Source organism: Eleutherodactylus coqui, chromosome 3, assembly GCF_035609145.1.
Source record: "Eleutherodactylus coqui strain aEleCoq1 chromosome 3, aEleCoq1.hap1, whole genome shotgun sequence".
Classification (NCBI taxonomy): Eukaryota; Metazoa; Chordata; class Amphibia; order Anura; family Eleutherodactylidae; genus Eleutherodactylus; species Eleutherodactylus coqui.
The window spans coordinates 238406711-238429835 of record NC_089839.1 but is presented as its reverse complement, the minus strand read 5'-3'; the positions used below and the strand labels follow the sequence as shown (position 1 = coordinate 238429835).

Sequence of the window (23125 nt, the reverse complement as noted above, 5' to 3'; positions counted from 1 at the left end):
CAGGGTCACATGGTTTCGCTAACGAATATTACAAAAGATTTGCTCACACTGGCGCCTCATATGGCGCCTGCCTTTAACCAAGCCATATCTCAAAGCAAACCCCGGGAAGAAATGCTTGAAGCAACAATAGTCACAATCCCGAAACCTGGTAAAGATCCCTCTACACCAGCAAATAGACCAATATCACCAATTAGACCAATATCTCTTTTTAATTGCGACACCAAAATATACTCAAAAATTTTGGCCCAAAGACTACTTAAAATTCTACCCGACATAATACACTCTGACCTAGTGGGCTTCACAAAAGGAAGGCAGGCGCCGGACAGCACCAGAAGGGTGCTAAATCTCATGAACAAAATTAATATTTTAAAATCCCCATCAATTTTATTAGCATTAGATGCTGAAAAAGCATTCGACAGACTCCATTGGGTTTTCATTGCATGTGCAGACGACCGATGCGGCGCGAGCACGCTGGAGCGGACCCTTCAAAGGGACAGAAGAGGCAGACTGCGCAAGCGCGTCTAATCGAGGCAGAAGAAGGCTTCGGTCGGCGCCATGGAGACGGGGACGTCAACACAGGAGGTAAGTATATAATAACTTCTGTATGGCCAATATTTAATGCACGATGTATATTACAAAGTGCATGTATATGGCCATACAGAAGTGTTTACCTTTACTTCATTTTGCGGGACAACCCCTTTAATCCATATGGTCTCCGAACACACCATTTATGAAAAGGTTTTGGCCCTTAGACATAACATGCTACACAAATATGAACACGTGGAATCTGTGACTTAAAACATTTCCAAACTGCTGTCTTCACTCCTGTTTCACCCAGTTTAACTGTTCTGTAACTGTGTAATTTTCTGCTCTGTTATCCATTCTCTGCCTCCAGAAATATTTGCAAGATTTACTATAGAAAATCTGCATCACAATGAACATATGAATAGCTGTTGTGAGATATATATATATATATATATAGATTATACAGACAGCTTGTAGTAACGAATTTGTCTGAATCTTATTTTCTATTGTACCATAACATATCATGTCCATGTGATAACAATAAACACCGATTGATTTTAAAAAAAGAGAATCTTGTTTCTCACAGAATAAGAGTCCTCTAGAACAGGTGCATTTTGCAAATTCCAGAAGGCTTTGATGTGTCTTTTTATTAAGAAGAGTCTTATTTTTGGCTACTTTGCCATCAAACCCAGATGGCTGGAGTGCTGCAGTGATGGTTAACCTTCTGGAAGTTATTCCCATCTGCACAGAGTGTTTGGAGCTCAGCCATCGGGTTTTTGGTCACCAAGGCTCTTCCCCCTCAAATACTTAATTTAGTAGGTTGGCTAGCTCAAGAAAATGTTCTGGTTGTTCCAAACTCCTTCGATTTAAGAATTATGGAGGCCCCTGTTCTTTGCTAATCATGGCTTTGTTTGGGCTCTGATATGCATTGTGAGCTGTGAGATCTTATATAGACAGTGGGGCTCTCTTTTAAAATTATATCATATAATATAAAAATATTTTATTGCTTATTTCAATGCAAAATGGTAGCTTCTCATTAAAAAACAAAAAATACAAAGATTTTCAACATTCTGTTTCCACCTTGTCATTATGAGGTATCGAGTGCAGAGTCATTGGGAAAAACATGATTTATTTTTAAATTTGCACAAGGCACGAACATAACAAAATGTGAAGAAGTTAAAGGGTCTGAAGACCTTCCAAATGCACTGTATGATTTTTGTTAGAAAATTTTGCCTTGTGTTTTGTTTCTTTACATTTTTCTTTGTATTACCCATAAAAATTTCAAAGCATTGATATTAAAGACAAATATTATGGAAAAACAATATGGTTTGTTTTGATCTGTTTACATCTGCATTTGGGCATTCCTCAGGATTTCCGTCAACTTTGACATCAAGAACAGCACAACATGTAGCACTACTCTTACTGTCAAAGTAATGGAAATCTCGACAAACATAATTATAAGTCATTGCTTCCTGTTGGTTGCCATTTAGATCAATCATACAGCAGATTCCACACCGCTGTAAACGGAGGCCATGATCATGACCTTAAATAAACCACATCTTTTATGACCATATTTTCTAATATAATAATTTGGAAGCTTGTCGAATTTCATACCTGTGCATTTTGGTGAAGTCGTCCACTGTCCATTCAAGCAAGTACTTTGATCTGACCCACTGATGTGAAATCCAGATTTACAGACGTACTTCACAACATCATCAGTTACATATTTATCTTGTTTAGAGGGCTCAAGTATGTCTCCATTACTTATTGTAGGTGGATTCTTGCATGGTACTAATCCTTGAAAATATATACGTAAATATTACAATTTCATTATTCGGGGAAAGTGCGTAAACCAACTTTAAAACCAGTATGTACTATCACATTAGCAGTTGCCCATAAAGAGCTATCAGATCACTTCTCCCTTGTCACACTAGATTCACATTAATGATAATCACTTTAACAATGCAGAAATGCCAGGAATCAAGTAATAAGACCTTCAAGTGTTTTCTTCTTGTGTATATATATATATATTCCAATAACTTCAGAGATGTGAGCCGTACACTGCATTACACTTCTATTGTCTGCTTGTTAAACGTAGTTGCTAATACTTTTTAGATTGTCTACCAATCTTTATGTAGAGAGGAATTATTACAATGTGATGACAAATCACAAAGGAAATGGTTGTAGAAATAATTTTTAAAAAGCTATGAAATATATTGTGAAATAGTATATGAAAACAGATGACTTACGGATGCACTCCGGAGGTTGTTCCCACTTTCCATCAATACACTGAATTACTGAAGAGCCAAGCATCTTATATCCTCTGTTACACCTCATGTTAACATTGTCATTACTGTAATATGCTTCCTTTGGATCTATAATTTCAGCATTGCTTGGGGTATATGCAAGAGGACATTTTTGTTTTCCTTCTAGAAGTCAATAAAAAGGATTTATTAATTATCATTGATGTTTTAATGATGTTAGCCTTCACCCCTGACTCCTACTTCACATTCCCCTTATACAATCCCCAGTCATGCAGTCCTGCATTGCACTGTTTGCACTAAGGCTTGCAATATCTGTTGCCTTAAAATGACAGAGTGAATATTTGTTCATGGCCTGACATACAGACCGTACATACAATGGTACAGTATATGCAGATACACATACAGGGCTTATAATATTCATCTATATATATATAAAGCTGAAAGCCCTCACTGACTCACTGACTCACTGACTCACTGACTCACTGACTCACTGACTGACTCACTGACTGACTCACTGACTGACTCACTGACTGACTGACTCACTCACTGACTGACTGACTCACTGACTGACTCACTGACTGACTCACTGACTGACTCACTGACTGACTCACTGACTGACTCACTGACTCACTGACTGACTGACTCACTGACTGACTGACTGACTGACTGACTGACTGACTGACTGACTGACTGACTGACTGACTGACTGACTCACTGACTGACTCGCCAAAAGTTCCCCAACTTCCCGATATCGTAGAAACATGAATTTTGGCATGAGCATAGATTATCTTCAAAATAGGAAAAGTAATTGGGTCCCCACTCGATTATTCAATTCTAGCGCAAAAGAATTGGCGTCGAAATTTAACATACATAATCTAAATCTCTCGCTTCCCAATGTCATAGAAACTTAAAACTTGGCACGGGCATTGGATATGTCATAAATAGGAAATATTAATAGGTCCCAACTTGATTATTCAATTCTATGCGCAAAAGAATTAGCGTCCAAATTTTACGTACGGAATCTAATTCTTTCACTTTCCAGTGTCATAGAAACGTGAAATTTGCCACGAGCATTGATTATGTCATAAATAGGAAAAGCTAATGGGTCCCAACTCGATTATTCAATTCTATGCGCAAAAGAATTAGCGTCCAAATTTTACGTACGGAATGTAATTTTCTCACTTTCCAGTGTCATAGAAACGTGAAATTTGGCACGAGCATTGATTATGTCATAAATAGAAAAAGCTAATGGGTCCCAACTCCATTATTCAATTCTATGTGCAAAAGAATTAGTGTCCAAATTTTACGTACGGAATGTAATTTTCTCACATAGAAACTTAAAATTTGGCACGGGCATTGATTATGTCATAAATAGGAAAAGCTGATGCTTCCCAACTCGATTATTCAATTCTATGCGCAAAAGAATTAGCGTCCAAATTTTACGTACGGAATGTAATTTTCTCACTTTCCGGTGTCATAGAAACGTGAAATTTGGCACGAGCATTGATTATGTCATAAATAGGAAAAGCTAATGGGTCCCAACTCGATTATTCAATTCTAAGCGCAAAAGAATTAGCGTCCACATTTTACGTATGGAATCTAATTCTCTCACTTCCTGATGTCATTTTATATAAAGGAAACGTCGCATGGTTACCTCCCGTGGTGTTTTCTGGGTAACACAGAGAACTATGCAAAATGGTGAACATATGTTTTTCCGGTATCTCTAAAGTAACCACGACTTCATAAGATTTCCATGTGAACACCAGATAAACACCAGTACCAAATTAACTCGGGCGAAGCCGGGTATATCAGCTAGTTTATTATATAAGAGTTTCATTTTGTGGCTTTATACGATGTAGTAAAAAGGGGCGAAGTAATAAGAAAAAGTCATTACAGTTAGCAAGCTATGGTACTGCAGAAACCTTTGATTTCATTAGCACTTTTTCACATTTGTATACACCATTGTGCTTACGGTTTTATTTTCCTTTATTATTTTCGCACTAGCATTTTCCCATATTGCAGTTCTGCATGATTACATATACACCTTGCACGCATTACGTTTGTGTAAACATTTCTATTCTATGTATATTTATACTGTAAATTGTATGTCCTTATTATGAAATTACTACTACAGCAATGTGAATGTGAGATACATATACTGCCTGTCGTCCCTTTGTGCTCTTTGTAAAAAGGACATCCCTATGGACATGTGAAAAGGATTCCTGGTAGGTAATAATTTAATCATTTTTTTCATCCCCGCTCTTCAACAGCTATACCAATTTTTTTTTTTTTTTTTTTTTTTTTTTTTCTGGCGACAGCCATATGAGATCTTGTCTTTTATAGGGAAAACTATGTTTAATGCCATTTAATGCACCATATAATGCACTAAAAAGCTTTAAATAATTTTTAAAGTGGGGTGACATAAAAAAAAAAACACCACAATTGTGCTATTGTTTTTTGGGGTTTCTTTTTATGGTATTCATGAGAAATCAAAAATGACGTGTTAAGTTTATTCTGTGGGTCAGTACAAATGCGGTGATCCCAAATTTATACAGGTTTTTTTAATATAGTATTGCTTTTAAACTATAAAAACATAAAAAAGCTGTTGCCATATTTTGAGACCTAAAACTTATATTTTTCCATCGATGAGGTTATATGAGGGCTTGCTTTTAGTGGGGTGACTTGTTTTTATTGGGATACATACAACGTTTTTAGGAGACAGGGTGCTAAAAAAACTAAATTCTAGCATTATGTATTTTTCCTACAACACATATATAGAATAATAATTATATACAGGGTGTTTATAATTATGCTTAGAGAGACAACTACTGGGCGTAATTGAACCAAACTTAGTGGTAATACTATCAAGGAAGCAACCCATGTGAAAAAGAAAATATGTTAGACATTCTGTTTCTGATGGTGAAATTTGTAACTTTCTTGAAACAGTGCCTGCAATGTTTTTCCCTTGCAGATTCTCCATAGACCTCTCAACCACAGCTACAGAAACATATTCTATTTGTTATTGAGATTTTTTTCCCATAGATCCCTGCTGCATGTCATACTCAGTAAATGTTCCTCTACACATCTCTGAATAGGGTTGCTTTAATTGTGATCACTCTGTATTTTAATATTTTTCATTTTTAAAGATATGGCAAAACCAATCATGTTTATGTAATTATTAGAGATGAGCGAGCATACTAGTCCGAGCTTGATGCTCGTTCGAGTATTAGGGTGCTCGAGATGCTCGTTACTCGAGACGAGCACCACGCGATACTCGTCTCGATTAAACGAGCACTGACCATTGAATTCAATGGAGCCGGCAATACAGCCGACTCCATTGAAAGCAATGGGCTGCCTGCGTACGCGGGATGAATTGTCGGGAAGGACTTAAATATATAAGCCCTTCCCTGCAATTCATCTAGAAATGTGTAAAAATAAAAAATATATATAAACTTACCTTGTCCCGGCAGAACGATGTTAGCCCATTGAATTCAATGGAGCCGCAATACAGCCGACTCCATTGAAAGCAATGGGCTGCCGGCGATCGCGGGATGAATTGTCGGGAAAGGGTTAAATATATAAGCCCTTCCCTGCAATTCATCCAGAAATGTGTAAAAATAAAAAATATATATATATACTCACCTGGTGCCGGCAGACTGAGTTCAGCGCGGCAGGCTGCAGTTCTCCTGAACTGCTCTGAACAGCTGTGAGTAGTATTCAGCAGCCGGGGATTTAAAATCCCCGCCTGCTGAATAAGATGCCACTGATTGGTCACAGCCTGACCAATCAGAGGCCAGCCCTCACTCACACCCATTCATGAATTCATGAATGGGTGAGTGAGGGCTGCCTCTGATTGGCTCAGGGGCAGCTCTCCTGCCCCTCCTGCTCTCCTGCCCCTGAGCCAATCAGAGGCAGCCCTCACTCACCCATTCATGAATTCATGAATGGGTGTGAGTGAGGGCTGGCCTCTGATTGGTCAGGCTGTGACCAATCAGAGGCATCTTATTCAGCAGGTGGGGATTTTAAATCCCCGGCTGCTGAATACTACTCACAGCTGTTCAGAGCAGTTCAGGAGAACTGCAGCCTGCCGCGCTGAACTCCGTCTGCCGGCACCAGGTGAGTATATATATATTTTTTATTTTTACACATTTCTGGATGAATTGCAGGGAAGGGCTTATATATTTAACCCTTTCCTGACAATTCATCCCGCGTACGCAGGCAGCCCATTGCTTTCAATGGAGTCCGCTGTATTGACGGCTCCATTGAATTCAATGGGCTAACATCGTTCTTCTTTGCCACAGCTGTTACAGCTGTGGCAGAGGAGAACGATCGTTATGCTGACAGTGGGGGGGGGGGGTCTCACTCTTGCCGCTATTGTGGCTTAATAGTGGGACCTGGGAACTTGAGATACAGCCCAAAATGTAGCTCCTCGCCTGCCCTATTCGTTTCTGTGTCGTTTCTATCACTTTCTTGTGTTTTGCAGATTTTCACAAATGAAAACCTTAGCGAGCATCGGCGATATACAAAAATGCTCGAGTCACCCATTGACTTCAATGGGGTTCGTTACTCGAAACGAACTCTCGAGCATCACTGAAAGTTCGACTCGAGTAACGAGCACCCGAGCATTTTGGTGCTCGCTCATCTCTAGTAATTATTTATTTTATATTGAGAAATGGGAAAGGAAGAGTTGAAGAGTTTGTGTCAAAAGACAGGCCTTGTCCTGTGTTTTGATGGCACAATGCAGGAGTCTCCATACACTCCTATGGGAGTCGGCTGAAAAAGAGAGTGGGTAGGAGTTAGCAGCGCCTAGCACTGTTAAACAGTGGCAGGTGCCTCTAGTGAGGTATTTAAAGTGATTTAAGTAGTTCTGCCGACCAAAGGATTTTGGGGCTGTGGCGTAAATTTACTGCAAGATGCTGCGACTTGGTTGTGCCTATGCTCCAATAGACGTGATTTTTTTTAGTGCGGCTATTGGAATGTCAGAATGACACTCGTCTGAAGGAGGCCTAAGGGTTAATTAATCTGATTATAATTAGTGATTAATTATATCTAATTGACTGAGCAAGGTTGAACTTGATAGATTTGTTTTAGTCAAGCAATGCTATGGCTTATTCACACAACTGTATATACGCAGCTAAATTAGTCACATTAAAAAATCATGATCAACTGAAGCATTTCAGCTCTGCCACTGTGCAGAGCTTCTGACAATACCCTTCTCTTGGGGGGGTTGAGATAGCCGGAGTTACCAGCACTATCCACTGGCTTCAGAGTCTTCTCCCACTCCATACAGCCTCTCTTATCTACAAGTCTCTGTGAGCTGTAAATTACCCCAAGGAATCAGCACAAGACAGCAGGTTAATTTTTTCAAGTCACAGCATAGAGCCTCCGCTATCTACAAGTCTCTGTGTGCGGTGAATTAAGCCACAGTTGTCAGTGCTGTACAGTGAGGTAATTTATTTGGGCCCTGCTCTATCCTTAATCCGCCGAGATAAGGAGTAGGGATAAGGGTCGAGGACATGGACGTGGACGCGGGCGTCCAAGTGAGGGTGTGGGCACAAGCCGAGGTCCTGGGCAGGGTGAATCACAGCCGGTTGCTGAGAGATTAGGAGAGAGGCAAATTTCTCCACTCCCCAGCTTCATATCACAATTTGCGGGTCCACGTGGTAGACCTTTATTACAAGCAGAGCAGTGTGAGCAGGTCCTGTCATGGATGGCAGAAAACGTGTCCAGCAATGTATTGACCACCCAGTCTGCTATGCAGTCCACTACTCCCGGCCTAGGGACTGCAACTCTGAATCCTCTGGCTGCTCCTCCTTTCTCGCAGCCTCCTCACTCCATGAAAATGACATATTCTGAGCAGGCAGACTCCCAGGAACTGTTCTCGGGACCCTGACTTAAGTGGGAAAAAATGGTTCCTCTTTCACCTGAGGAGTTTGTCGTGACCGATGCCCAATCTTTGGAAAGTTCCCAGAGTCCGGGTGATGAGGCTGGGGACTTCCGGCAACTGTCTCAAGAGCTTTTTTGTGGATGAGGATGATGAGACACAGTTGTTTGTCATTGAGGTAGTAGTAAGGGCAGTAAGTCCGAGGGAAAAGCGCACAGAGGATTCAGAAGAAGAGCTGCTAGATGATGAGATGACTGACCCCACCTGGTTTGCTAAGCCAACTGAGGACAGGGCTTCAAAGAGGGGGCAAGTGCAGCAGCAGGACAGGTTGGAAGAGGCAATGGAGTGGCCAGGGGTAGAGGCAGGGCCAGAGTGAAGAATCCCCCAACTCTTGCCCAAAGCACCCCCTCTCGGCAAGCCTCTGGGCAGAGGGCTAGGTGTTCAAAGGTGTGGATGTTTTTTAGTAAGAGCACGGACGACCGACAAACAGTGGTGTGCAACCTGTGTTGCACCAAGATCAGCCGGGGAGCCACCACTACCAGCCTCACCACCACCAGCAATTGCAGGCATATGATGGCCAAGCACCCCACAAGGTGGGACAAAGGCCATTCACCGCCTCTGGGTCACACCACTGCCTCTTCCCCTGTGCCACAACCTGCCACACAGATCCAATCCCCCTCCCAGGACACAGGTACGAGCGCCTCCCGGCTTGCACCCACACCCTCACCTCCACGGTCCTCCACTCCATTCAGCAATGTCTCTCAGCGCAGTGTTCAGCTTTCGCTAACGCAAACGTTGGAGCAAAAGCGGAAATACGACGCCACCCACCCACATGCACAAGCTTTAAACGTGCACATGGCCAAATTAATCAGCCTGGAGATACTGCCATACCGGCTTGTGGAAACAGAGGCATTCAAAAACACGATCCCCAGTCGCCACTATTTTTCACGGTGTGCCGTCCCCGCCCTACACCAGCACGTTCTCCTGTAACATAAATGATGCCCTCACTAACGCAGTTACTGGGAAGGTCCACATAACCATGGACACGTGGACAAGTACTGGCGGGCAGGGACACTACATCTTCCTGACGGCACATTGGATGAACTTGGTGGAGGCTGGGCCCGAGTCAGAGCCTGGGACCGCTCACGTCCTATCCACACCCAGAATTGCGAGTCCTATCTGCTGGTATCTGCGGCGTTTTATGCCACCACCTCCACCTCTTAATTAATAAGTGTGAGCACTTCGCCAGCAGTTGGTAGTGCGCGGTGCGGCAGCACAGCGGTGGGCAAGCGTCAGCAAGCCGTGCTGAAACTAATCAGCTTAGGTGATGAGAGGCACATGGCCCCCGAGCTGTTGCAGGGTCTGACAGAGCAGACCGACCTCTGGCTTTTACCACTGAGCCTCCCACTGGGCATGGTCGTGTGTGACAACGGCCTTAACCTGGTAGCAGCTCTGCAGCTCGGCAGCCTCACACACATGCCATGCTGGCCCACATCTTTAATCTGGTGGTTCAGTGGTTTTGGAAAAACTACACCCACTTGTCTGACCTGCTCGGCAAGGTGCGCCGCATCTGCGCACATTTCCGCAAGTCCGCCACAGATGCTGCCCCCTGAGGACCCTGCAACATCCATTTCAGCTGTCAGAGCACCGACTGCTGTGCGACGTGCCCACACGCTGGAATTCTATGCTGCATATGTTGGCCAAGCTGTATGAGCAGCATAGAGCAATAGTGGAATACCAGCTGCAACATGGGCGGCTGAGTGGTAGTCAGCCTCCGTAATTGTTTACAGGGAAGTGGGCATGGATGGCAGACATCTGCCAGGTCCTCAGAAACTTTGAGGAGTCTACCCAAATGGTGAGCGGCAATGCGACCATCATTAGCATTACCATTGCGCTGCTTTGCCTGCTGAGAAGTTTGCTGCTAAGCGTAAAGGCCGATGCTTTGTGGTTGGAACAGAAGACAGGGGGATGACGGTATTGATAGCCAGACCACCCTCATGTCTATATCTCAGCACATGTTGGAGGAGGAGGGGGAGGGGGAGGAGGGGGAAGAGACAGCTGGCTACACTGCAGAGGGTACCCATGCTGCTTGCCTCTCATCTGTTCAGTGTGTATGGGCTGAAGAGGAGGAGGAGAATCCTGAAAGTCATCCTCCTACTGAGGACAGCGATGTGTTGCATACTGGGACCCTCGCACACATGGCTGACTTCATGTTAGGCTACCTTTCCCTTGACCCTCGTGTTAGACGCATTCTGGCCAACACGGATTACTGGGTGTACACCCTTCTCGACCCACGGTATAAGGAGAACCTTTCCACTCTCATTCCCGAAGAGGATAGGGGTACGAGAGTGATGCAATACCACAGGACCCTGGTGGGAAAAATGATGCTAAAGTTCCCATCTGACAGCCCTAGCAGCAGAAAACGCAGTTCTGAGGGCGAACTAGCAGGTGAGGTGCGGGGATCAAGCAGCATGTCCAGTGCAGGCAGGGGAACACTCTCCAAGGCCTTTGCCAGTTTTATGGCTCCCCAGTAAGACTGTGTCACCACTCCCCAGTCAAGGCTGAGTCGGAGGGAGCACTGTAAAAAGATGGTGAGGGAGTACATAGCCGATCGTACCACCGTCCTCCGTGATCCCTTCGCTCCATACAACTATTGGGTGTCAAAGCTGGGCACGTGGCACGAACATGCGCTGTATGCCCTGGAGGTGTTGGCCTGCCCTGCCGCTAGTGTCTTGTTAGAGGGGGTGTTTAGTGCAGCTTGGGAAATCATCATGGATAAGCGTACCCGCCTGTTAACTGCCATAAAGATGAACTTATCTTCTCTACCGGTGGAAAGCAGTGAAACCTAAAGATTCTTTTTGCTGCAACAGGAGAAAAATGCATCCTCTATCACCACAAAAAAAGGGGGAATTAGCTTTCTCAATCCCTATCGGATATTATTACTCCTCCTACTACTACTCCTCCTCCTAAAACAGCATGCCATCACGGTGAACTTCCAATTTTTCTGCGGCCCAAAAGGCTCTGTTTAAAAGTTTTTTTACAATTTTTAAAAGTTTCAAAAGTTTATATACTTTAACTGAAACCAATTTTTTCGCAGGGCTGCCTCCAGGCTCTGTTACAAATCAAGCAACAGCGAGCTGTATCTTTAAAAAATGTTTATGGGTTTCATCTGCCCTCACGATTGAGCAATTTGTCAGGGGTAAACTTGCACTCTTGGACTCAGGGCCCGCTCACGTACTTCCCACACAGAGTATTGCGGGTCCTACCTAGTTCATGGTTTCTCTGCCTTATTATGCTACCTCCTCCTTTTTGGAGTCTAGGGATCAGTGCTGGGCAACATGTATGTGCTCTCGTGTTATCACAGTTATCAGATAAACACGTGGTTTGGGCCAAACAAAAGGAGCGTTACTGAATTAATGAGATGTTCACAGCTGTACTAGCATCCGAGTCCGCTTTAGGCCCGCAATTACTGAGGGTGTGGGCAGAGGGCGAGGTTAACTGCGCCAGGTTTGGCCTGTGGAACTTCTTGGTGGTTTATCCAGTCTTTGGAGCGATGAAAGCAACCGTAACTGATTTAATGAGACGTTTACAGCTGTACTAGCATCTGAGTCTGCTTTATGCCCACGATTACTGAGGGTGTGAGCCGAGGCTGAGGTCCTTGGCGGGGTGAAACTCCATATTTGAGCACTCTGATTTCTTTATATGTAATACCATATTTGAGTTTCATGAGCTCGCCTATGCTGTGGGTGCACAACGACTTCCCATTGCATTGTTTTACCTGTCTGGCACAAATACACTGACTGAATTGGCTAGGGTGCAGACAGCTTTCCCATTGCAGTGTTTTACCTATATGGCACAAATACACTGAATGACTTGGGCAGAAGTGTAGGCCAAGGTCCTTGGCGGGGTGAAACTCTGCCATGTTTGGGCACTCTCTTTTTTCATGTTTAATACTGTCCCTAGGTTCCAGGGGCTTGCCTATACTGTGGGTGCATAAAGGCTTCCCCATTGCGTTGTTCAGCTATCTGACACATACAAAGAATGAATTGGGCAGAAATGTGGGGTGAGGTCGAAGTCCTTGGCGGGGTGAAACTCTGCCATGTTTGGGCACTCTCTTTTCTTCCTGTTTAATACTGTCCCTAGGTTCCAGGGGCTTGCCAATACTGTGGGTGCACAAAGGCTTCCCCATTGCATTGTTCAGTTATCTGACACATACAAAAAAATGAATTGGGCAGAAATGTGAGGTGAGGTCTAGGTCCTTGGTGGGGTGAAACTCTGCCATGTGTAGGCATTATGATTTCTTAATGTTTAATACCATCTTTAAGTTTCATGGGCTTATCTATGCTGTTGGTGCACAAAGACTTCCCATTGCAGTGTTTAAGCTATCTGGCACAAATACACCGAATGACTTGGGTAGGGTGCAGAGTGCCACCTCCTCCTCCTGCTTGGGGTCTGGGGATCAGCGTTGGTCGGCATGTATTTGCTCTCGTGTTACCACAGTTATCTGAGACACTGGTTTATAGCAATCAAAATAAGCCCAACTGAATTAAGGAGATGTTCACAGCTGTACTAGCATCCAAATCCGCTTTATGCCCGCGATTGCTGAGGGTGTGGACAGAGGTCAAAGTCCTGGGGGGATTGCAACTGTGCCAGGTTTGGCCTGTGGAACTTCTTTGGGGTTCATCCAGTCTTTGGAGTGATGAAAGCAACCGTAACTGATTTAATGAGACGTTCACAGCTGTACTAGCATCGGTGTCCGCTTTATGCCCACGATTGCTGAGGGTGTGTGCAGAGGCTGAGGTCGTGGGTGGGGTGAAACTCTGCTATGTTTGGGCACTCTGATTTCTTTGTGTAATGCCGTCTTTGAGTTTCATGGGTTCACCTATGCTGTGGGTGCACAAGGACTTCCCATTGCAGTGTTTTACCTATCTGGCAAAAATACACAGAATAAATTGTGTGTGGACACATGGATTTCCCATTGCTATGTAACTAGCAGCACCTTGGGTCACACAAGGTGGAGGCTGTGACCGAGCCTGACCCTGGGCCCGCTCAGGTGCTTCCCACACAGAATATTGTGGGTCCTACCTCAGTCATGATTTCTCGGGCTTATTATGCTACCTCCTCCTCCTACTTGGGGTCTGGGGATCAGCGTTGCTTAGCGTGTATTATCTCTCGTGATACGACTTACCACAGTTATCTGAGATACTGGATTGGAGCGCTCAAAGGAAGCGTTAGTGATTTCATGAGACTTTCACAGGGTCACTGTATACCTGTGGTGGCTACTTTTGCGACACCTGCTTCAAACCAATCTTTGGTGTTAGTATGCACTGCTGCATTGTGGAGATGTGTAGAAGTACTGGCACCTGAGTCCGCTTTATGCCCACGTTTGCGGCTCCTGACAATTTTGTGACAGAGGTGGCACGGGATTGGAATGATGATCATTAGAGATGAGCGAGCACCAAAATGCTCGGGTGCTCGTTACTCGGGATGAACTTTTTGCGATGCTCGAGGGTTCGTTTCGAGTAACGAACCCCATTGAAGTCAATGGGCGACCCGAGCATTTTTGTATTTCGCCGATGCTCGCTAAGGTTTCCTTGTGTGAAAATCTGGGCAATTCAAGAAAGTGATGGGAACGACACAGCAACGGATAGGGCAGGCGAGGGGCTACATGTTGGGCTGCATCTCAAGTTCACAGGTCCCACTATTAAGCCACAATAGCGGCAAGAGTGGGCCCCCCCCCCCCCCCCCGTCCCAAAAACTTTTACTTCTGAAAAGGCCTCATTAGCATGGCATACCTTTGCTAAGCACCACACTACCTCCAACAAAGCACAATCACTGCCTGCATGACACTCCACTGCCACTTCTCCTGGGTTACATGCTGCCCAACCGCCCCCCCCTCCCCCCCACAGCGCACACCAAAGTGTCCCTGCGCAGCCTTCAGCTGCCCTCATGCCACACAACCCTCATGTCTATTTAGAAGTGCGTCTGCCATGACTAGGAACCGCAGGCACACACTGCAGAGGGTTGGCACGGCTAGGCAGCGACTGTCTTTAAAAGGGGCTGGGCGATAGCCCACAATGCTGTACAGAAGCAATGAGAAATAGAATCCTGTGCCACCGCCATCAGGAGCTGCACACGTGGGCATAGCAATGGGGAACCTATGTGCCACACACTATTCATTCTGTCAAGGTGTCTGCATGCCCCAGTCAGACCGCGGTTTTTAATTAATAGACACAGGCAGGTACAACTCCCTATTGTGAAGTCCCTGTGGACCGACAACATGGGTGGCTGCCTGGAACCCACCGGCGGTACATAAAAATATCCCATTGCATTGCCCAACACAGCTGAGGTAGTAATGTCGTGCTTAATGCAGGTGGGCTTCGGCCCACACTGCATGCCCCAGTCAGACTGGGGTTCTTTACAAGTGGACACATGTAGGTTAAACTCCGTGTGCACCTACAGCATGGGTGGCTCCCTGGAACCCACCGGCGGTACACAAAAATATCCCATTGCATTGCCCAACACAGCTGAGGTAGTAATGTCGTGCTTAATGCAGGTGGGCTTCGGCCCACACTGCATGCCCCAGTCTGACTGTGGTTCTTTACAAGTGGAAACAGATGCATTTATAATTCCCTGTGGACCCACAGCATGGGTGGGTGCCAGGAAGCCACCGGCGGTACATAGAAATATCCCATTGCATTGCCCAACACAGCTGAGGTAGTAATGTCGTGCTTAATGCAGGTGGGCTTCGGCCCACACTGCATGCCCCAGTCAGACTGGGGTTCTTTACAAGTAGAAACAGATGCATTTATAATTCCCTGTGCACCCACAGCATGGGTGGCTCCCTGGAACCCACCGGCAGTACATAGAAATATCCCATTGCATTGCCCAACACAGCTGAGGTAGTAATGTCATGCTTAATGCAGGTGGGCTCCGGCCAACACTGCATGCCCCAGTCAGACTGGTAATATGTACCTTAACAGTAACCGCGTTGGTGGGAAATGGCCTCGCCGCCATCATGTCTTTGGGAAGCCTCTGTTTCCACACCCCAGAGACATACCATTAGCAGCGGTATAGGCAGAGCCCAGAATTAGTAACATTTCAGCCGTAGCATTAGCGACAGGCCCCACTAACATATCACTAGCAGCATTATAGGGGGAGCACAGTCTTAGTTCCATTTAAGTCATTGTAGCAGCCTACACAGGCCCCAGGAACAATTCCGAAGCAGCAGTATAGTGGGAGCGCAGTCTTAGTTCCATTTCAGTAGCTGCAGTATAGCCAAGGCCCAAGTTACATTTATGTAGCTAAAGTGTAGGCCAACCCCACACACACTTCTGTACCATGAGTGCAGGCGAAGAACATACAAAATTGCTATGATTACACTGTAGGTGAGGGCCCCAAAACTTTGGTGTACCAACAGTACTAATGTACCTCAGTAAAAATTGGCCATGCCCAACCAAGATGGCAGGTGAAACCCATTAATCGCTTTGGTTAATGTGGCTTAAGTGGTAACTAGGCCTGGAGGCAGCCCAGTTTTACTAAAAATTGGTTCAAGTTAAAGTTTCAACGCTTTTTTTTTTTTTTTTTTTTAATAAATCAATGTTTATTGGTTTTGTGAGAATTACAGAAACAAAAACAGTCAGAAGTAATAATAAGAGGTACAAACAGCATTCCAATATACTTTTCGTGTCACCTTGGTTATCCCAGTTGGAGACAACCAAAGTGGCTAAAAACGATTCAGAGGGAAAGGAACTTTACTAGAATCAAACTCTATGAACCTCTTCTATGAAAAAGAAGAGAATGAAAAGGGAGGCTGTGGCAACCGCGCTGATAGCCCTGAATATATAAACAGCCACCTGCTGTTTTCTGACGCACAGGACGAATAACGGTACAAATAGGATAAGTTGGGGGGGGAGAGGGAGGAGAAAGATGGTGCTCTCCAGGATAGGTCGGTCCCGGAATGTCCGTTTGAAATGCTGCCCAAAGGGTTTTTCACCGGACACCATTAGGTGCCGAGAAGATCAACTCGGGAGCAACATGGGCGACGGGGGGGGGGAGGGGGGAGGTTTCAAGAGAGGCATCCGTGGTATGGATGGGGTGCCTGTCCGCCGTAACCCTTACGCTTCCTCTATGGCTCAACCCTGAATCGCTCTCCTGATGGCCCGCCAGGGCCCCCAGATCTCTAGGAACCTGTCATGCGTTCCATTGGACCAGCTTGAAAATTCTTCTAGGTTTGCTAGCATATTGACTCTGGCCCTCCAAAGAGTTAACGTGGGAGGGTCCTTCTGCTTCCACATCACTGGAATAAGGGATCTAGCTGTATCCACCAGGAGAGCGATCAGTCTATGCTTGGTCGGGCGAAAGGTAGGGGTAGGTCTCCACAGGAAGACCACATCAGGGGAGAGCACCAAATCGGGGGAGATCTTTTTCATCTCACCCGCCACGCTGCTCCAGAAGGGAGCTATAATCGGACAGTCCCACCATATGTGGAGATAAGAACCCGTGGAGCTCCCACACCTCCAACACTCATTCCCTGCCACCAGCTTGTGATCGTGTAGCCATTGCGGGGTCCTGTACCACCGCGCCAGGAGTTTATAATGGGACTCCTGGGCGGTAACACAAGCGGAGAGCCCAAATGCTGTTTTTAAAATCGATCTGGTCTCACTATCAGATAGAGTGATGCGAAGTTCTATCTCCCAGGAGATGAGGAAGGCAGGTTTCGTCCGGGAAGGGCGAGATACGTAGTTCTTGCGAATGTGAGCTATTTTTCTCAGGGAGGGAGTGGAGAGGTTACTAATCGCGGTTTCAAAATGGGTAAGTGGCCTGGAGGAGATGCAGGTTTTCCTGAAATCATTTAGGGTTCTCACCATATGGGTCAGAGTCAGGAAGGGGAGGGGGCGATTAGGTAGGAGCTCATTTAGGGTAGTGAGGGGTGCTTCCTGGGTGAGGGCAAATACATCTTGAAAGTGTTTTTCAGAAAGCATCCTCCAAGCCCGTGTCGAGCATGAGTCCAAAGGAAGATTCATATATTTGTAAAGGGCAGATAGTGGTGTGCGTGGGGAAGGGGGAGGCGCCAGAGTTTTCCCTAGGGCGCCCCATGATTCCATCGCCCCCTCCAAAAGGGTTTTTTTTCTGCGAACCTTACACCTCCTGTTCTCTGGGAACCAGAGGTCCTCCACCAAGGTAGGGCCATAGGACCCTTTTGCTAAGCGCTGAATCAATGGGTCTCTATTTGGATGTGTGAGTTCTATCCAGTGATTCAATAGGTTAGCTAGATAGAATTCACGCGGACAGGGTAAGTTTCAACGCTTTTAAGAGCATTGAAACATATAAAAATTGTTTAGACAAATTATATGAGTGAGCCTTGTGGCCCTAAGAAAAATTGCCCGTTCAGCGTGATTACGTGAGGTTTCCGGAGGAGGAGCAGGAGGAGGAGGAGGAATATTAAACACATATTGATGAAGCAGAAATGTCCCCGTTTTGGATGGTGAGAGAGAATGTAGCTTCCATCCGCGGGTGCAGCCTACGTATTGCTTACGTATCGCTGCTGTCCGCTGGTGGAGAAGAGAAGTCTGGGGAAATCCAGGCTTTGTTCATCTTGATGAGTGTTATCCTGTCGGCACTGTCGGTTGACAGGCGGGTACGCTTATCTGTGATGATTCCCCCAGCCGCACTAAACACCCTTTCCGACAAGACGCTAGCCGCAGGACAAGCAAGCACCTCCAGGGCATACAGCGCTAGTTCAGGCCACGTGTCCAGCTTCGACACCCAGTAGTTGTAGGTGGCAGAGGCGTCACGGAGGACGGTCGTGCGATCGGCTACGTACTCCCTCACCATCCTTTTACAGTGCTCCCGCCGACTCAGCCTTGACTGAGGAGCGGTGACACAGTCTTGGTGGGGAGCCATAAAGCTGTCCAGGCCCTTAAAGACTGTTGCACTGCCTGGGCTGTACATGCTGCTCGATCTCCGCACCTCCCCTGCTACCTGGCCCTCGGAACTGCGCCTTCTGCCACTAGCGCTGTCGGATGGGAATTTTACCATCAGCTTGTCCGCCAGGGTCCTGTGGTTAGCAACACTCTCGAACCCCTTTCCTCTTCGGGAATGAGAGTGGGAAGGTTCTCCTTATAGCGTGGGTCGAGCAGTGTGTACACCCAGTAATCCGTAGTGGCCAGAATGCGTGTAACGCGAGGATCACGAGAAAGGCATCCTAACATGAAGTCAGCCATGTGTGCCAGGGTACCTGTACGCAACACATGGCTGTCCTCACTCGGAAGATCACTTTCAGGATCCTCCTCCTCCTCCTCTGGCCATACACGCTGAAAGGATGACAGGCAAGCTGCATCTGTACCCTCAGCAGTGGGCCAAGCTGTCTCTTCCCCCTCCTCCTCCTCCTCCTCCTCTGGCCATACATGCTGAAAGGAAGACAGGCAAGCAGCATCTGTCCCCTCAGCAGTGGGCCAAGCTGTCTCTTCCCCCTCCTCCTCATGCTCCTCCCCCTCCTCCTCAACGCACTGAGATATAGACATGAAGTTGCTCTGACTATCCAGCGACATACTGTCTTCCCCCGCCTCCGTTTCTGACTCCAAAGCGTCTGCCTTTATGCTTTGCAGGGAACTTCTCAAGAGGCATAGCAGAGGAATGGTGACGCTAATGATTGCAGCATCCCCGCTCACCATCTGGGTAGACTCCTCAAATTTTCCAAGGACCTGGCAGATGGCTGCCAACCAGGCCCACTCTTCTGTAAATAATTGAGGAGGCTGACTCCCACTGCGCCGCCCATGTTGGAGTTGGTATTCCACTATAGCTCTACGCTGCTCATAGAGTCTGGCCAACATGTGGAGCGTAGAGTTCCACTGTGTGGGCACGTCGCACAGCAGTCGGTGCACTGGCAGATTAAACCGATGTTGCAGGGTCCGCAGGGTGGCAGCGTGCGTGTGGGATTTGCGGAAATGTGCACAGAGCTGGCGCACCTTTCCGAGCAGGTATGACAAGTGGGGGTAGCTTTTCAGAAAGCGCTGAACCACCAAATTAAAGACATGGGCCAGGCATGGCACGTGCGTGAGGCTGCCGAGCTGCAGAGCCGCCACCAGGTTACGGCCGTTGTCACACACGACCATGCCCGGTTGGAGGCTCAGCGGCGCAAGCCAGCGGTCAGTCTGCTCTGTCAGACCCTGCAGCAGTTCGTGGGCCGTGTGGCTCTTCTCTCCTAAGCTGAGTAGTTTCAGCACGGCCTGCTGACGCTTGCCCACCGCTGTGCTGCCACACAGCGTGACACCGACTGCTGGCGACGTGCTGCTGCTGCTGACACATCTTGATTGCGAGACAGAGGTTGCGTAGGAGGAGGAGGAGGAGGGTGGTTTAGTGGAGGAAGCATACACCCCTGCAGATACCACCACCGAGCTGTGGCACGCGATTCAGGGGGTGGGTAGGACGTGAGCGGTCCCAGGCTCTGACTCTGTCCCAGCCTCCACTAAATTCACCCAATGTGCCATCAGGGAGATATAGTGGCCCTGCCCGCCTGTGCTTGTCCACGTGTTTGTTGTTAAGTGGACCTTGGCAGTAACCGCGTTGGTGAGGGCGCGTACAATGTTGCGGGAGACGTGGTCGTGCAGGCCTGGGACGGCACATCGGGAAAAGTAGTGGCGACTGGGAACCGAGTAGCGCGGGGTCGCCGCCGCCATCATGCTTTTGAAAGCCTCCGTTTCCACAAGCCTATACGGCAGCATCTCTAGGCTGATCAATTTTGCAATGTGCACGTTTAACGCTTGAGCGTGCGGGCGCGTGGCGTCGTACTTGCGCTTGCGCTCAAACACTTGCGCTAGCGACGTCTGGACGCTACGCTGAGAGACATTGGTGGATGGGGCCGAGGACAGCGGAGGTGAGGGTGTGGGTGCAGGCCAGGAGACGGTACTGCCTGTGTCCTTAGAGGGGGGTTGGATCTCAGTGGCAGGTTGGGGCACAGGGGGAGAGGCAGTGGTGCAAACCGGAGGCGGTGAACGGGCATCGTCCCACCTTGTGGAGTGCTTGGCCATCATATGCCTGCGCATGCTGGTGGTGGTGCCTCCCCAGCTGATCTTGGCGCGACAAAGGTTGCACACCACTGTTCGTTGGTCGTCAGACGTCTCTGTGAAAAACTGCCACACCGTAGAGCACCTTGACCTCTGCAGGGTGGCATGGCACGAGGGGGCGCTTTGGGAACTAGTTGGTGGATTATTCGGTCTGGCCCTGCCTCTACCCCTGGCCACCGCACTGGCTCGGCCTGTGCCCACACCCTGACTTGGGCCTCCGCGTCCTCGCCCGCGTCCACGTCCTATAGGCCTACCCCTACCCCTCAGCATGGTGTATTAGCAGTAGTGCAGAAACAGAACGCTGTAATTAAATGTGCCGCTTATTGGCCTGTGGTTGGAGGCTGACTTCGTTTACGGAACCCCAGGAAATAATTTGGCGCACGCCTGCTGTAACACTTAGCTGGCTGCGTATTTATTTGGAGAACTAATACCCCCAGCAGACACGGACCCAGAACACTGAGCACAGTGACAGGCAGGTCAAATAGATTTTTTTTCAATATATTTTTCAAAAGGACCACTGCGTATATTCAATCAATAATATATGTCTTCTGTCCCTGCCTACACAATTCTGTCCCTGGACTGTGTCACGGAACTGCAGTGTTGCACTGTTATTAACTGCAACAGACTGGTGATTTCAGAGCCAGGAAATAATTTGGCGCAAGCCTGCTGTAACACTTAGCTGGCTGCGTATTTATTTGGAGAACTAATACCCCCAGCAGACACGGACCCAGAACACTGAGCACAGTGACAGGCAGGCCAAATAGATTTTTTTTCAATATTTTTTTGAAAAGGACCACTGCGTATATTCAATCTATAATATATGTCTTCTGGCCCTGCCTACACAATTCTGTCCCTGGAGTATTACTGCAGGGTGCAATGCTCTGCACGGCCGATATACCAAAAAAAAAAAATGTGCAACACTGCTAAAAGCAGCCTCCACAGTACTGCACACGGTTAGATGTGGACCTAAGAAGGACCGTTGGGGTTCTTGAAGCCTACACTAACTCCTATCACTCTCCCTATAGCAGCTCCAACACGATACCACTGTCCCTCAGCTATCTCACAACGCATCTGAGGCGAGCCGCGGGAGGGGCCGATTTTTATACTCGGGTGACACCTGATCTCCCCAGCCACTCACTGCAGGAGGGTGGTATAGGGCTTGAACGTCGCAGGGGGAAGTTGTAATGCCTTCCCTGTCTTTCAATTGGCCAGAAAAGCGCACTAACGTCTCAGAGATGAAAGTGAAAGTAACCCGAACATCGCGTGGTACTCGTTACGAGTAACGAGCATCCCGAACACGCTAATACTCGAACGAGTATCAAGCTCGGACGAGTACGTTCGCTCATCTCTAATAGGGATCACTCAAGCAAAAGCTGTATTCTCTGAAGTAGAAGAATGGGGGGGTAGTTTGAAAAATCAAGACGATGTGTTTTGTTACTACTGCTGTAAACATAGGTCATATCAGAAAAACATGTGTTCTGTTAGAACAAATGTTTCGAAAAAATCTCTTATACCTGGCATGTCGTCAACACATTTTCGAAATATGGTTAAAGGCAGTGTTCGATTGCAAAATAGTCTCTACCACTGACCCTCAACCAGATATTTTTAAACAGTTTCAAGCTAAGTGGCCTAAGACAGACAAAAGAAAATACAAAAGTCGTATTGAGGATAAATATATTAAAAACAAAATCAATTAACCTGAAGCGATTTCAAGTTTTCTTGTAGATCAAGTAAAACAGCAGCAGCCCAGGGATGACTATAAAGAATTCATCATACTAGGTGGATGGCCAAAGCCATTTATTCACTAAAAATGTATATTTTTAGGGATCAGTTTCCTTTGAATGATGTGGAAAAGAATAGAACAGGCCAAATTTGTTTATTATTAATATTTACATTAAAGTTTGGTTTAATGCCCCCAAGGCAACTATGGCCCCCAACCAAGATTTGCAAGTGTTAAAATTGCTTATAGATGATAAAAACATTGATAAAGAGTAGAGATGAGCAAGCATGCTCGGATAAAGCAGTTACTCGAGCAAGCATTGCTCTTCTCAAGTAACTGCTTACTGGTCGGAGCAGGCTCGGGGGCGGCATGGGTGAGCGGGGGGCGGCGGGTGTTAGCGGGGGGGGGGGGGGGGGTAGAGAGAGAGAGAGAGAAAGAGATCTCTCTCACTCTCGCCCTCACTAACACCTGCTCACCCCCGCTACCCCTCCCCCCCCCCCCCCCCCCCTGGACCAGTAAGTCAGCCTCCTCGGACCAGTAAGTCAGTGCAAAGTCAGACGAGCGTTTTTTTGCATGCTGTTCTTTTACAGCACTGTCAGTATTCAATGACAAGGGGACTCCCCGCAGGGTAGTAATTAGTATTTCATTAAGGAGCCATACTCTT

At 46.9% G+C, this 23125-nt stretch overlaps 1 protein-coding gene across 3 annotated transcripts in view; it reads right to left on the bottom strand.

Moving 5' to 3' along the window:
• The window catches only part of LOC136621574 (complement factor H-like), a 1208893-nt gene that overhangs the window by 158239 nt on the left and 1027529 nt on the right, over positions 1-23125 (bottom strand). For all 3 annotated transcript variants that reach the window (XM_066597131.1, XM_066597135.1, XM_066597136.1), the window contains 2 exons: positions 2775-2954; positions 2140-2322 (listed from right to left, as the gene is read on the bottom strand). In XM_066597131.1, coding sequence (XP_066453228.1) covers positions 2140-2322; positions 2775-2954 — 363 coding nt within the window. The remainder of the gene's footprint in view (positions 1-2139; positions 2323-2774; positions 2955-23125) is intronic.